The sequence below is a fragment of the Dermacentor andersoni genome, chromosome 1, assembly GCF_023375885.2.
Source record: "Dermacentor andersoni chromosome 1, qqDerAnde1_hic_scaffold, whole genome shotgun sequence".
Classification (NCBI taxonomy): Eukaryota; Metazoa; Arthropoda; class Arachnida; order Ixodida; family Ixodidae; genus Dermacentor; species Dermacentor andersoni.
This window is the reverse complement of record NC_092814.1, coordinates 267,179,173-267,196,311: the sequence shown is the minus strand read 5'-3', so window position 1 is coordinate 267,196,311 and position 17,139 is coordinate 267,179,173. Positions and strand designations below refer to the sequence as shown.

At 41.7% G+C, this 17,139-nt stretch overlaps 1 protein-coding gene across 1 annotated transcript; it reads left to right on the top strand.

Annotated features, from left to right (window-relative positions):
* Positions 1 to 423: 423 nt before the first annotated feature.
* On the top strand, positions 424 to 17,135 carry LOC126545275 (uncharacterized). The gene is made up of 9 exons (XM_050193067.3): positions 424 to 709; positions 785 to 823; positions 4,020 to 4,137; positions 5,378 to 5,424; positions 9,933 to 10,128; positions 13,294 to 13,539; positions 14,569 to 14,640; positions 16,618 to 16,706; positions 16,806 to 17,135. Exons 1-9 carry the CDS (start codon positions 554 to 556, stop codon positions 16,938 to 16,940), a joined length of 1,098 nt encoding a protein of 365 aa, XP_050049024.2. The 5' UTR covers positions 424 to 553; the 3' UTR covers positions 16,941 to 17,135.
* Positions 17,136 to 17,139: the final 4 nt, after the last annotated feature.

Genomic DNA, 17,139 nt, shown 5'->3' with positions numbered 1-17,139 from the left:
ACACTCTAAAGCAAAATCACACCCTTTGGGTCGCATCTTGCCACACAACAATAAACGTCATCTGTCTTGTCCGCATTTCCTTTCTTTAACGCTGCGAGCCCGGTACTTTCCAGTAAAGAACGGCATGCGCGTTAACATAGCATTCCCGACAAGAAAGTAGCGGGCCCGGTGTTTTGAAGAGAGGAAACGCATCAAGGCAGATGACGATTATCGTTGTGTGGCAGATATACACCCCAAAGGATGCAAACTATTTTTCGGGCGTAAGAGTGGATAATCGCGTGACATATGGAAGAGAGTGCATCGAGACTCCTAATAATTTGAATTATTACGTGTCAACTGATATGGCTTTGCTGCACTGATCGGTGTAAGCGTACACTTGTGTGCATTATTATCATAACAGACATCATCATCATCGTAATGCGCATCAGCGCCACTCGGTGCTCTTGTTGCAGCTAGGGTTGGAGCACGGGCTAGAATTCCATTTCACGTTGAACAGCCTGCGTGGATCCTCTAACATCGTGCAGTTGACGCTCAAGACGAAGGTTTTAACATAATGGAGCATCAGCGCAGTCAGTCTGGTAAACCCCCTGTTGATGAGATCAAAGTAATACCACTGCCGTGTTATGGCCGCGGCTCCAAACTGATTCCCTTGGATGAGCTGCCGTTATTCCAGTACCTCAAGCGACAAGCTGCTTTGCAAGGGGTAGCTGTGAGTTTCAGTTGTTAGTTGAGCTCTCAGAACGTGCTCCTTGGTTTAAACTGTTTTTTAACCTGTGTTTTACAGGTTGCCGGAGAACGAGGACGCCCACCTCAGAAGCACCATGTAAGCCTACAATAGCTTTTGTAGCCGATCCTGTAATCGCGGTGCGTACAATAACCGCATGCTGCATCGCTAAACGTCGAGACTTAAACATTTTAATTTTTTGGAGCATGTGCTCATTTGCATTCGAAAGTGAGGTAGAGTAGCCGATGTTTTGTACGGTGCAACATTTTTTCCACGCTGTACGTCACATCTTTGTCGTAAAACAATGTGCTAGGCTAGGCCTAACCATTTGCGAGCATTGATCAACGTAAGCACCGCAAGGACATAGAACCAGTCGTCTGCCGGAAATGTCATGGCATGACGACCGGTGTTCTCATGTTCCTGCATGCGTACAATATTATTTCTATTCCACTCTTTCCACTTTTTTTACTGTTCGTGAACTGAACATGTGCACTCGGATGCCGTTGTGCCGCCATTGCGCCGCCATCATGCATTGTCGTGCGGATCGGCCACCACTACGCCACGGATGCTAAAAAAAACATGAAATAAATATTTAAAAGATCGACCACGTCTGCATTACCGCGATAGGTTCGTGAAGGCCCGGCAGTTTGCAACGCAGTACGTGTGTACGTCGATTTATAATGTTGCGTTCCCTGTTAATGGGAAAACTTGGGATAATGGGAGATATAGCAGAATTATTTCATTATCAAGCTTGATGATATTCATTCACTGCTTATATCAATGTAATACATATCTGTTTTCGTTTCTGGCTATAGGACTACCATATTTTGCACAGCAATGGTCACTATGTGAGATGGGCATTGTCAACCATTGTGACTTGCCAATGTATAATTTGCATTAGGAAAAGGCTTCTTCTCGGCTAGTTGTACATAATTTTACGCAAATCAAACGAATGGAATCTGTAACTATGTACAAAATAAAATCCAATATGCACTGTATAAGCTCCTGACAGTTGAGTTTGCCGGTGGGGGCCGACTGTACCACCTGTCACAGCGGAAGTGCAACTAAGGGCCTTAAGGACGTATAGACATCCCGTGAGACAGGGTAGTTCATGGCTATGAAACTGCCGGTGGCACAGCATGGAATTGGCATGTTCAATAACAGAATTAATCATTTTGAAACATGTGAGCCTACGCTTATGCCTTCCGTTCCGTGTCATCGGTGATTTCACGTGTGCAGTTGTCGAATCACCGGTGACTGTGTTTTTGATTGTATGTTGACATTCTTAATGGCATCGCTGGACGTTTGTGTCATAATTTTGCCCTTCAGAAGAGGCTTGGTCAGGATGACCTCGTTGCTGTGTTAGGGCTCGAAAATTGTTCAAGAAATCAAGCTTGACATACATACATCTTCTATAGGTTGTTGCTCTGGTCGATTTGATGCCTTGCTTGATTTCCTCGCCGATGCTTCATAGGCTACAACCCTTCTCTGCTCTCTCACTGGCGGTCAGAGCAAGTTTGTTACTTCAGCATCCGGTGAAGGTATGCGCCTGGTAGGTGCTGCTCACATGGAGCAGTGATGACAACTAACCGGAGCAATTCTCTCTGATTAGCAACTCAAGACGAGTTAATTCCAGTCAGATTTCTCAGTTACCTTTGGTTAGTGTGATGCCTCTTGCTGAGTTGCAATAGCACTGCAATGCATAATAGTAATAGTGCACCAGAAGTCTACCGTGAGGCGGCCCGTATTTAAAAAAAACTGGTTTAGGTCCCCTTTCGTGCGCCGCAAAATTTGTTTGCCATTTTGTTTTCTTCAAAGCATGGTCGCAGTTACAGTGATTCGGCGAAAGACATTGACATTCCAATGGCTTGAATATAATGGGCACACTTCAACATTACCTCTGTGCATTAGCTCGAGAAGCGGTTAATCACTTGGAGCACGCTAAAGTAAGTGAAAATTGAGGGCTCACAAGAGCATCAAAGCAGTGCCACCAAAGAGCAAGCAACTCGAATAGTGAGCTGATTGTGCTCATAGACTCTGCTGAACCTCTATGTCAAAGCATAATGTAGGCCGTGGCAGCTTCCGAAGAAACACTTTGTGTGTTTCCATCGCTTGGACTGCTGCTACTCCAGCACAAAAATGCCAGCAGTTTTCACGGTGAGCACATGTCTAGCGGTGTACATTTCTTAGGTGGAAGCGAATAATTTTGCCATTGGCTTGAAGTTGCAAAGCAAAAGTTGCACCCTTTCTGTAGCAAGAGTGCACATGTAGTTTTGGTGCTAACACAACACTGGCGGACCGGACCCTCCATACCAGTGTTGCCACAACTTGCCATGTAAGGTGCTGAGAGCTCTTGCTCCGACCCACCTCCTGGGCAGTGTCCGGAGCCTATAGAAAATCATAAGCTCGATCATACAGCATTATAAAGAACAACCATCTGTCGGTACATCTGCAGTAGCCATGTAAAACTGAATATGTGCAAGCTTTTTTCATTGCATACCAGGCACGTGCATTTTGCTCGGCTAGTAGCAGAAGTCATACCCACAGTTTTACAGTGCATAGGAAAAAGGGTTTAGCCATATTTCTTCACTATGTATGATACTTCGGTGGCACATATGAGAGTCAGCGTTGTGTGTAATACACTGTATGCAAAACTAATTGCTATCAGAGCACCAAGACAGGTATGGTTTTATTACTGCAATGTCAGCTGTGTCCTGCTCTTAAAGTACGTAAACATTTCAGACAAAAGGGTCATGTTCTGTGAACATTCTTCTGGCTTTGTTTGTTAGACTTGCCATTTGTCGTACCGGTGGCTCATACCTGCAACGTTCTGCCCAAGGCTTCACGTGAGCCATTGATGAAGTGAAAAAAAGAATAGACCACGAAAAGAATCATTATGAGATGTGGTCCCAGACCTATCATTTGAGCAAGCTTTCTGAATAGTTTCAAGCAGTGGTTGCAGCTAAATGAGTAATGCCAAGCTTATGTTGTGTGTCGTGAGTGGAGTTCTGTGGCTCATGTATGTCAGCAGATCCTGCATGCATGTCTTATTTACATGGAAATTTGTCTTCTGGTGCACGAACCATTTTTAAGATTGTTGGCAATAATGGCAGCAGTGTGCTATTTGTGACTCCTTCTGCACCATGCATTCTATGACTTAAGGTGTTTAATTGGAAAAGTTTCATGTCTAATGAACGTTTAATTCTACTGTGCATTGTAAACTCAGTAGCACTGTTTTTGAACTCTATTTCCCATAAATAAATCGCTTGATAATTGATTATTCATCTCTCGACAGCATTCGGCAGATGAATTATCTGATGCGGAGCACAACAAGGATATTGGTAGTTCTGATGGCTCCCATGAGATGCCACTTTGTGCACCAGCTTTGAATGTTGGCTTGGAACTAATGCAACGTAAGTTTTTCATTTCGTAGTGTAATATAGAGTTACTTTTTTCATGTTAGGTAGAACTCAATTGGTGAACAAGCTGCCCTTTTCTCAAGTTCATTGCCTTGTAGTGTCTCCTTCTTTAGATGCATTTGTTTCTGTCTGAGACTGATTGCAATGAAAATTAGAATGAAATGGGCAGAATAGAATGTATTAGTCAAAGGCTGTGGTTCTGTTTCATTCTTTGCTTTCTTTTGCCTGAAGTTGTGCTGCATAGATAGCTCAAGCTTCCTGTGATATTCGTGGGTTTACAGAATAGTATGCATGTTCATTCATAAAATTTGCCTTTGGTACTGCTTCACTCCCTTATGCTTTATCTTTGCCTGGTGTTCTACAGCATGGATAGCTTATGCTTCCCATGACATCATGACTATGAGCAAAACGAGAACAAGGTGAAAGCAGGAGCCAATGTTTCGACAAGTGGACTTGTCTTCTTCAAGGCCTTGAAGAAAAGTCCACTTGTCGAAACGTTAGCTCCTGCTTTCAACTTGTTCTTGTTTTGCTCATCGTCTTGAATTTCCATCTCCCGCCTTCCCAGTGTTTTACATTCATGTGTAGAATATTATTTATGTTCTGTCACAATTGCTTTGGTTCTGCTTATCTCCTTTATGCTTTATTTTTTCCTGGAGCTGCACTGTTTAGGTAGTTCAAGGTTCTCATGACATGCATGTATTCACATTTGCACAGAAACTTCAATCATTCCAATGCATTGCTTGGTGTGCTTTACTTTATATGAGGTTTTGTCCTGTCAGTCACTTCACCAGAATAGTTTTAGGAAAGTGTGAATTCGAAGATTTATGGCATCACTTGCATGATAATTCTGCTGTGGTGTCATTTATAGTGCCCATGTCAATCAATCAATCTTTTATTTTAGGCAGGATCGACCTCAGAACCCTTTGAAGGGTTGCAGCAGTGGTCTGTTAACATATGGGGCTGTCAAGGGACTACAAGACAAACAAAATGGATATTGATACTACTATATTATAATTTTTGAGCACAGATTGAGTTAGCAAATATGTTTTAAAAGAACAAGCTTCATTAACACAGTTTTGCAAGGTGAATAGATGAAACTTAACAAGCTGCTTGATTTATATAAGTATTGAATTCTAATGTCTGAGAGGCTTGTCATATTTGTTTCGAACTCTGCAATGCTTGTGCAAGTTATAAGTGTTCGTGGTGCTCTGTTTAATACTGTTAATTTGAACAGCTGCCCAAGAAAGGAGTGAAGTCCTGTGTCAGCCATCAACCTCACAGGTTTTACTAGTTTCTTCTTGTAGACAGGGAACTGTGTGGCCTATCCTATGAAGATGCATATGCATTCATGCATGCCTATTTGCTTTATTTTGCTTGTTGAGTACCTTGCATGGTTGCCTGCATGATGCCTGCATGCTTTGATTGAGGAAACATATAGCTATATATTTACTTTCAGGCCATGAAGCACATATACACATGGTGTTTCAGAAAATGTTTTTGAAATTTCTTAAATATGGGTATAATATGAGATAAATGATTTCCTCAGGATTGCTTTTGCCACAGAGGCACGCATTTTAATATAGTTTGAGGCAGTAACTAGACAAGTGATCGTGCAAATTAGAATTTCACCAAGAGAGCCAGGTGAGTAATGCTAATTGCAAGACTTAAATCCTACCATCTGTGAAGTTAGCCATCTTCAAGAATGCAAAACCTTGACACTATTTTCTGCAGTCTGATGAATTCTAGCCAATTGTACCCGGAAAACCTAAAACCTATTAAAGATGAGTGATCCAAGGCAGAGGATAAGGGATTTGTAAAGGATGTCATTTGTAAAGCTGTGTTTGAAAGGAAAATTTTTTTGAAGCCATATTAGCAAGGAAAGAAAAATGAGATCTAAAGAGCTAAATAATGACTGCCATTGTTTTCTGAAAGGTATGTGTATAAGAGAAACAAGGCTGCAGTTAATGAAGGATCAATTGTTATTGGACTTCTGCAGCGGGACGACCTTCCCCAACTTCCATTTATATATAAGAAAGCTATACATGAAAACATCGGCTGGTTGGTTATTCAGGAACTTGGTTAAATCATGTTGGCGGGCTAGTTGGTTTGAATCCATGATAGTGTGTAAGCATGACTGAACGAGGATGTAAAAAGAAACACAGTGCTGTCTCTGTGTATCTGTTTCTTTCTACGTCCTCCTTCAGTCATGCTTATACACTCTATCATGGTTATCTAAACTTATGTGGGAACAGCCTTCAGACACAGGCAAAGGTGAAGGCATATGGATACTGTTACATCAGGGTTTTGGTTTCGAAACCGCAACTTTCTTCGCCCTCAGAGGGTGCTGGCGTAGCGATGCCGAGGCTATTTATAAAGGTGCTGCACTTTCATTAAATGGACTCTCACCCTCGGTCCCTGTCCATGTCTTCATCTCCCTTCAGGCCGCCGTCCGGGCGTACCCGGCGTGGCAATCATGGCGGCCACGTCGACATAAGATACGTGTCGTTTCTGGAAACGCGCAATCGGCTCAACATGTCATTTTCCATGAGACTTCACCTCTGTCCATGTCTTTAGCGCTGTTCTCGCCTGAATATGCCAGAAAGCGCTAATTGCCTAGATATTTTTGCTTTGACACACTAATACTGTCAGATAGGCAAATGCGGTGTTACTTTGAGCTAGTGCACTTCATCATTAGTGCAATTTGGAGGCTATCACATGGATAGCTTTAGTAATATGTCTAGTTTAGTAACTGTGCAATATGGCTTCGATTGGAGCTAGTTGTTACAGCATCGTTTTGTTGACTGCACTGGACTTTTTACACAAAGGACAACAAAAAGGAATCCTGTCTCCTTTTTATTGTACTTTGTGTAAAAATTCTAGCACGGTTAACCAAACCGCAGTAGCCACTAAAATACTCACAAGTGAGTGCGTCCGCCATTTGCTGTGTCAAAGTATGTAGCATCAATAGTAGTGATTCAGAAATGCAGGTAAAACTATCCTTTATTGTGATAGCAATTATTCGGGTGAAACTGCGACTTTTTTTAGATTTCAAATATTATCAATCTTCCCATGCCACTTGTAATAGAAGCCGCCAATACTTAACCACCCTCAGCACTTCACTTTCAAATGCACAGTGCTTTGCACGAGTGTCAGGTGCGATGCAGTCTTTTCTCGGCTTGTGATTATTGATTAGATTGTTGTGGTGCAGTTAATACTGCCTAAAATAATTAGATGTTCCTATGGATTTACTTTTGGACACTCAATTCCATATGACACTCCTTTCATGTGTAGCAGTGTGCTGTCAAAGTGACATTTGCTGCAGCTTCGCTGAATTCGCCTGTGTGACCTAGGTGCAACACAGTTTCCAGATCAAAATGAACAGCGCATAGTCGTTCGGACCATATATGTTGATGGTTAGGCATATTTTTTATTTAGCCTAGGTGTTGTCCATGAAGCTCTGCAACCATGTGGCATCCATGAAAAATGACTAGACTGGTTGGGGTAAAGTTTCTCTTATCCCCAGAAAAACTGATGTTCATGCAAACGTCTTGTCATATACAGTTAATGCAAAAACACAGTTTAGAAGATAATTGTCTGCCTGTATTCTTAGCATACTTAAAATGAAATTGACGTAACTTTTGTTTCAGAAGCTTTTTTGTTAGTGTAAAATACCTCTGTAAGGTAGCTCCCACTTCTTGCTCTGACATATCTTGTTTACTTTCAACTTAAGCACTGTTCTTTTTATTAAGTGGGCTCACATAGCAACTGCATTTTTATACCAAGATATGCAGTTCCCTAGTAGCAGTGCCCTGCAGAATGGCAACAAATTCACAAGCACCTTTCTTATTTTGAATCTCTGAATTCTTCTATTGCTGTCTTGTGCATCCCTAGTTAAACAAAATGAGGTTCCCAGAGTAGAGTGCCTCATAATTTTAATGCCAATTCTGGTGCATGCTTTCATGAAAACCATACTCTGGTGTCACACCAAAGTAGTAGTAACTGTCTGTCAAAATACATTTCTTCCTATGATTGAGTTTCCAGTTTTGGCTTGATTGTTTTGGGGCTTACCTTACCTTTAAGGTAATTACTATACTTTAAGGTCATTAGTTAAAAATGTAATTAGTGAACATTTGTTAATTAGTCGATTATGCATTTCAATTTTTTGTGCAAGTAATGTCCACCTCTTCGAGTAGACCAGCTCATCGACTAGAACTGTGCTATCTGCGACAGGCAATCTTCTTTTTTTAAAGTGTTTGCTGAAACACCCGATATATGAGTCAAGAACTTTATTTATTAATCACTCTACTCTCATTGAGTGTCAAAGTACTTTGACCTGATTGGCTACATTACAAGAATGGATTAGTTAATATAGGCTCAAGGTCAAATGTCATTATTTTTAAAATTCTCAAAAGTGCAGTCCAGTTTTTGGAAATTTAAGGCTGGACTGCACTTTTGAAGTGGAGCTTGAAGGCATTCAGTGAACAAAAAAATTAAGCATTTTGATATATATTGTGGAAAAGCTTACTGGCACCAGTTTTGAAAAAATTGTCCATTTCATTTTCTTAATTTCCTTAAAGAATGACAAAAAGGTGACAGTATGTGCACGTGGGCAAGCAACGTTTAGTGGAGGGCCTGTCTGCCTAAGTGTGCCTTGAAATACGGGGGCAATCCGTTTTGTGTCATAGTGAAAAAAAAAAGGATGCGAAATTGGGGGGGAGGGGGAGGCTTTTCACTGCAACTTTAATGGCAGAAAAGATGAATCTGCTGGTAGTCTCCAATTCCTACTTTACATAGACGTGCCTGAAGTGCTGATCGTTTTCAAATTGTTACTGCAACATTTGCGGTAAAGTGAGTAATTAAAAAGGTAATAATAGTAAATATTAACTTGCTGAACATATCATTCCTCATGCAAGTATGCCAGTCTCTTTGAATGATAGTCCAATGTGTACTTATGTCACAATTTTTAAGACTTTGCGCATCTGAATAGTGACACCTGTTATACAAGTGTGGGTGAGGGGTCGGAAGAATCTGAGAGGGGTTCTGAAATACAGGCAATACAAATTTGGAACATCTTTAGAAAGCATTTATTTATCAAATTCTAGCTTTGTATTTATGTGCACATTACGCTATTTAAGACTTAAAACAATTTATGCAGTGATAACTGCAGACGAAGCTTCTGAAAAAGCAGGCATACATGTATGTTTCCTTGTATGCAACAAGCTATAGAAGCTGCCTAAAAATGATAGTGTGGCAAGAGGAAATGAAACTCTGTCAATGTCGTGAATCATCTCATCCTAGTTTTATTAATTAACGTTGGTCCTAAAGAGGCATGTCATGTTAGTTATAGTCAGAGTAAATCCTGACTGCACTGATCAAGCTATTTAGAGCTCAAGTAACGTCACTTCTGGCTTTTGTGCCCATTCAAAAAAAACTCCATTTACCAGTGTCATACATGAAGGATCGCATATACATGCTGGGCCATGGATAATCTTAACAATTCTATTCCAGTTCTTTTCCTTTGCACGATTTGTCAGTGGTCCTAGTGCCACTCCTCCTGTACGATTGGCCGGATTTGAGCAGTGAATGATAAAGCATTAGAATCAAGGTGAAGGAATCTCTACATTACCATATACCGACCCTGGTTTTCCACATTTCGATATGTCATTTGCTGTGAGCATGTGGTTGATATATTGTGCATGCTGTTTGAGCTGTTGTGCTTGCATGCCACTCCCCCTTTTTTACTTGATATGGTGCTTACTATGTTCACTCTCCTTGATCAAATGCTATAGCAGTCACCAGGGCCCCAATCTTTGCACTTGGCTGACCGACACCGCTACATACCACACACGTCTGGTCCACCAACTTCCTGTCACCACCAAACGGACAGGTCCAGTCGTCATTCAATTCAGCCATCTCCACCAACCACCAAGCAGTGCCACTTTGTGCTTCCAGTGAAAGGCTTGCCAAAGGGACCATCGGGGTCTGGTGAGCTTAATTGTTTGCCTTTTGTCACTCTGCTTGCCTTTTGCCTTGCTTGCCTTTTGCCATTCACAGTGAACTAATGAAATGCAAGAAAATAGACATTTCGTATCAATTTCAGTCAAACATTTAGAGGCATCAGCAGATTAAAAAAAGAAGGTTCGTTGTGAAATGTCACTGGTGACCCATGTACATAAGACATAAAGGTGTGGTAGTTGCTGCAGCACTATCATTTTCCCATTGTCATCTCTGTGCAACCTAAAGATATTTTTAAATGGTTTATGCAAATGTGCATATTGACTTCTATTTGTTGTGTTTTTATTTGATTGGGCATGCTGTATATTTTTGCATCTTTGTGATTTCACTTGCCCATATCTCGTGGTGGTGGTGGCACTGCTGAAAAACTGCATACATGTGAATGAATATGAACAGCAACTGCCCTGCTGTATCAACTTCTGCATGAACTACACTACTTTTCCTTTATTCAGATTTTCTTTTGTGTGTGTGTGTGTGTGTGTGTGTGTGTGTGTGTGTGTGTGTGTGTGTGTGTGTGTGTGTGTGTGTGTGTGTGTGTGTGTGTGTGTGTGTGTGTGTGTGTGTGTGTGTGTGTGTGTGTGTGTGTGTGTGTGTGTGGAGTCTTCAGGTCATTGCATTCTGTCATGGAGTTATATCTTGTGCAGATAACTATTCAGTCTAAGTCTACTGACAATTACATTTATATACTGACATCAGCATCCTTACAATGTGAACATAAGACCAGAATAGCATTCAAATAACTTGCTCACAGCTTCAGTGATGCTGGCAGTACATGTATCTCCAGCTAGCACACTTCTCAGGTTTTTTTACCAATATCAATAGCATAAAGCTTTCATTCACAAAAATTGTGCCACAAACTCCAGTAAAAAAAAAGTGCTCGAACCAATTGGAAATTTCCAATTCTTTTTTGGGACACCCATTGGAAAAATAGACAGGTCCAATTGCACCGTGTGGTTGTTTAAACACAATTGTACCCAATTGGTCTCGGAATTGGACTCGTTGGGATTAACATTAAAAACAAAGGAAAGGGGGGAAAAACAGATGGGCCCTCAGCTTGACCTGATACCAACATTCTCAAAACTCTTTTCAAGAAGCATACTCATGCATGAACACACTATGGCAATTCTCTTCATTGACATAACCAGAATTCACCACTTCACTATACGAGGGATAGATGTCAGGGGCTATATATGTGATATTTGGTTGACTAAGTTGTGCCAGTGGTTCATGAGACATTGGTAAAATTTCAAGAGATTTTTGCCTTGATAGAAAGCTAAATGCTAAACTCCATTGATCACACCAAAGTACAAAGATCTTCTACTTAAAAACTAACATGAATAATTATCCTATTATTATTAACTATTTTGTTGTTTCACGAGGTTACTCGTGACTTCCAATTGGGACCACTTCACATACCAAGCTCTAGCAATGTCCAAATGGAGCCAACTGGACGTCTCATGATGCCCAATTTGAACTGGACTTAGCATGAAGCCCAATAGGAACTTGTCCCTCCCATGATGTCCAATTGGAACGAGCTGGGTCTCATTAGAAAATCCAACTGAAATAGATCGTTTCTTCTCTCTCTCCTTTATTTTTTATTTTTGACTGGGACGTCATGCGCACTACTGCATTGCTGTTGCATGTACTACACCTTTCTCTGAAACATAAGAGTGGTGTGACCACCTTCATTAAGTTCTAAAACCACACCTCCACATGAATTGCTTGCTTTGAGGATGCTGTGCTCCTTTGCTTAATACCCAAGGTGTGGCTCGATCTCAGTTCTGCCTCTCTGATGGTACTGTGAAGGCCTTTCTGGGTTTGCATGTCTGCATAATGCCATACAAAGGCAGAACTGTCTCCTTCATGTGCACCTCGTCAACTTGCATCTGTGAACTTCTATTGGCTGCATGTGTCAGTGTATTTACACATACTCTGGTGCCTAGATTTTTGATCTCTTATTCTTTTTCATTGTCCAATACACGGACGTAAGCACCTCTACATATATAAAATTCAAAAATTGCGTGAAAATGGTGTAGCTGATGAATGTTGTGTGGGCCACTTAATCTAACCCACTGTAGTGCAGGAAAATGTAGTATAATACAGTAAAACTTTGAGTGGAAGGAATTTTTTTGTTTTGGAAAAGATGACTAGGTAGACAATATGGTGTGACCTGAGCTCATGCCAAATCTTGTGCACCATTTAACAAAGGGCTCAGTAATATTTACAACTGGTGCAGCACTCAGTCACTGTGTCTGTGATCAATTCATCTCATAGTGTCATTGAAATGCCGTTACTTTGGAAAGACTGCACTTTATCATAGAATTTAGTTTATTTGCTTGTATTGTTGCAGCTAAGGAACCTTTGAAGTGTGGACGAAAAGTCTCAATTGTGCAGACAATTTTTAACAGAAACTGCCAAGGACAAGTCTGTCTCTTCCATTGAGTACTTGGAATAAGGTGGGAGGGAAAGATGCTGTGTACTCATGGAAGGATTGGAAGGAGGCCAGGCTTATCTCATGTTGAATGCAAATGAGCGCAAATTGAAGAAAAATGAAAGGACCAGTTTTGCTGTGGATATCAGTATGCAGAGGTGCAAATAAATAAATGTGAGGTGCAAGACCCACACAAAGTGGTTTTTTTTTTTTATCCTTGCGCCTTACATCAACCTGTATTGATAGGGAAATAGATTTATCATATGCTGCTTTTGATGACACGATCGGGTTAGCCACAGCAAGCAGACTGGCACATGTGTCACTTGTTTGTAATGACATAAACTACCAGCCTGCTGTTTTAATGACGTAACCGGCAAGTTTCCTCACCACGGCACTGGACTTGGAGTGCATTTGAAACAGGTAGTGTCAAAAGATGCAATTAGTGATCATGATCTATCTGTGCCAACTTACCCAATTTTCTGTTTGCTTAAGTAGTACATCTTTAATTAGTGATTGTTGTTGCACTCGAGGAGTTGAGCCTTCATACAAGTTGACATCTGCTTATTAAACCGAAATAAGCAATATGCAAGATTGTCAATACCCTGTTAAGTTATAATGTGCGTCTTCTACACAAGAGTAAGGTTCATACAGAGTAGATACCGTCGTACAAGTGCTGCATCCAAAGACAGGATTTGACTATGCAGATTGTCATGGAGGTGCGCGAAGAAAAATGCCGGCAACATCTCCTACTAGAGGACAAGGTGGGTCTCTGTCTCCAAGGAAGGCAGAGCCTCCTGCCAAGAAGGCCGCCTTTGACCCAGACACCTTGAGCCATCCTAAGGACCACAGCTCATGGGCGGAGTTCCTCACCAAAGGTGTTACTCGTGACCCCGTTGATGACTCGGAGGGTGATCCGACCATCTGCAGAGATGCTGAAGCACAGCACTGTGGTGAGAATTGATCAGTTAAGGAGATTTATGGGGTAAAGTATTGTATCTTATTTTAATGTGGAGCTTTTTTTTTTTCTTTGCGAACCCTCCCGGACATACCTGACATTGGCTGCTGGATGCTGCTCTCTTGCCGAATAGCTCATTCTTAAAAAATTTAATTACATGCCCGCATGGTGGGATCGAACCTCAACCCCCCCCCCATCCCCGGTCCAATGCTTCTATTAGGCCATAATCACATGCATTTTTTTATCCTACCAGTGCCAACTTGCTCTTTCAGATGATCACCGTGTGTGTCATTGTGTAGCATGAGAATGTGAGAACACATACGTGCATGCTAGTTTCCTTTATGCCAGACTCAGGAATGAAATGGGCATATTTATAGCATTAATCACTAGGATAGGCATAATAGGAAGAAAAACAGAACGCCAACCTAAATGGCGTTGTCTAAAATTTCAAGGTTTTGGCTTCCACACGAAAGCCTTGTTCACTATATGCCTATGAAGCCTCTTAAGCCCTTACTTCCCGACCAGATGAGATTTCGTGAAACTCTTGATTTCATTCAAGTACGACAGGCATATGGCCAAATAAAAAACTGTGAACAAGGCTTCCATGTGGAAGCTGAAACGTTTAGGAATCTTTAGACAACTCCATCCTGGTCGGCGTTCTGTTTTTCTCCCTGTTACGAGGTACCCAGAGTAGAGAACTCTGGTAACCTCGTAAATGTCTTATCGTTACTCCACAACCAGACATTTTGTCAAGCTCTTGACTTCACGTCAGGAAAGCTTCACTTCACATAGAAGATGTGGGTTGGATATGGATAATCTTTTAATGGTTTTTTCTCCAGCTTCCTGCTTATAATTTTTTTGATAAAGAAACTGCTATTTTGGTCATCTGCTTATATTTCAAATGAAAGCTAGTTGTCACATACTACAACTCATTTGAAGAGGAGAAATGCAACTTCTATTTACAATTCCTTGTGTTGTCACTTTACAAAGGATGAGTAAGACGCAACAATAATGTATTGTGCAGATACGCCGATGTTCCCGCCTGACTTGGAGGATAAGGTGACAGTCTGCAATGAGGATGAAGCAAAACGGCATGGTGAGAATTGACCAATTAAGGAGCTAAGAGTTGAAAATTAGAACTTTTTTTTTTCTTTTTTCATATCTTCTGTAACTTTCTGCATGTAAAAATGTGGGGGGGGGGGGGGGGGGGGGGGAAGCAGCTTTTTTGTCATCTGCTTACCATTTCACATGAGGGCTATTTGCTAGTGTAGCTCATTTGCAGACTAAAAACACTACTATTCAGTTCCTTGTGATATCACTTCAAAACAGATGTGCAAGAGACAAGAATGCGTTGTGCAGATACATTGATGCTCCTGCTTGTCACACAATTACTTTGTAGCACTGCTAGTTTTCAGTTATTTATTTAAAATTAATGAACCTGTACTTGTTTACAGTATGCTGGTTATGTATACAGGGTCTCCCACATAACTTGAGCCATGCTTTAAAAATATGCAATTGCTCATGGCTAGACCAAACCAAGGTAATGTTGTTTGTCGTTGCTTGGAGATACTCAAATTATTTTGCGCATTCTGCTTAACTAGATTAGTCTTAACTAATCAACTCCTTAATTATTATAATTACATGGAAATTGAACGGAAAGGAAAGGGAGTGAACATGAAGGGAACATGAACAGAAAGGGAGTGGTAAGACGCACATTAAAGAAAGGCATGGCTTATGGTCATGTTTTTGTTATCAATTAATGCACTGGATTACGAAAAAGAAGCAGAGGGAAATGGCACGCTGAGAAGACCAATAAACATACAGTGCAACGCAACTTCAGAAATAATATTGAAATATCCAAGAATTTAGAAGACAAAAAAAAGATTGAATCGTCGTGACGGTACATCACAGTCTGCGTGTCCACAACGAAATTATTTTTCAACAGTTTTGATAGCGTCCACGCAACAATGGTTGCTTGTGTACTGTCAAATGCTCATATGCTGCGGCCTAAAGCTCAAGGCACGCACACACACACACACGGTGCGATAACGCACACACAGCGAAAGCAAAACATTGTGCGTGGACATGCATGCAGATGCGCAGTCGGTAGCTGCGAACCCATGAGATTGCTGCATTGAGGCTTCATTCTGTTATGCCCCATTTGGTTATACAGACAGCCTACTATAAGAACATATTTCACATAATTTACTCACAACGTTTGCCTACCTATCACGCAAGAAGCCGGTTCAGGAAACTCCATCGCGGCGACCGCGCGTAGTGGCGTTCACTGTACGCATTCGTTAAAAAGATAGCGTCCGTAATTGATTCTGTGCTTTAAGTTTGCCCAAGATTATTATATAGACAGTCAGAAACTTCCCTCGTTTTGAGAGTACCTACATAAATGTCCAGGAGGGCTGGCACGTGGTGTTCTTATTGAGCGCCATAAGCGAAACCTATGAGGAGTGCGCCGCACTGATCCCTAGCTCATACTACGCAAGGGAGGCGCTTCCGACAGATGGCGAATCCGTAACTCCTCGCCCCCAATATCTCTGTAATATTTTGTACGGCTATTTTGAAACTGGTATGTGCAGTGTTTGCTTTGTGTGTTGCCCACTTTAGCCTTCAACACTGCTGTTTCAGTTCACACTGATTTACCAGCCCCTACTGTAGAATCATTGTGCCTTGTGAAACATACATATTACTTTTTGCATTAAAAATCAGTTGCCCTCAACATCAGAAACTATATCATCTAAATAAGCACCGCAGGGACGTCGGTGTCAACAGACATCTGGTGTATGTTGACACCACATACCCAAGCACACGAGGGTTGGACCCTGCCACGTGTAGCCGTGCACGGCTTAGCTGTGTCTGGGGAAAAGGGGATCCTGGAGTTTAAGCCAATGCCGGGTGTTCGGATCTTTAAGGCCGCCCCCCCCCCCCCCCCCCCCTTTCAGGCCTCTGCTTCACGTACTGTATCTTTAAAGAATTTGAGTGTCAAGTCTTGAAACCTACTCCGTATAAAAACAAACCAAGCCATGGCCTCACTGTGCCATGGGTAATTTCGCTCATGCAGAGTCGGACAATCCATCTACAGGGGGGAAACCTGCAGCAGCGGTCAAGGACGAGCCCATGGAGACAGAAGAATCCGAAGAACCCAAGAAGGTAGGCCACAGCTAATCGGTTGGTGGAGAGTACTCTTTCTGCCCCTACCTAAGCAGTGCCTTTCAACACGTTGAAGCTTCTGTGATGGCTGTTGTGCAGGATGAGGTAGAGTCCGAAGACTACGAGATGATTCGGGACCCCGTCTTCCTCGTGCACCCCCAGAGTGAGGCTGTCTGCATCACACTTGGAGAGCTCATCCAGGGAGATATGGCCAAGAAGGATAAGGGTGCCTAAGACAAGGGCAACTGAAGCAAGGATAAGCAATAGCCATGCTTGACTTGACCATGGGTTTTTGCAGCCATCTCTCTCTCTCTCTTCCTTAATTCTTTTTTTTTTTTTTACCCTTAGCGGTTTAAGGGAACACGCACTAAAATAAAGGCTGCTTCCTGTTACTCGTGGGATGGGCTGTTGTCATCCTACAAATGTCTATTTG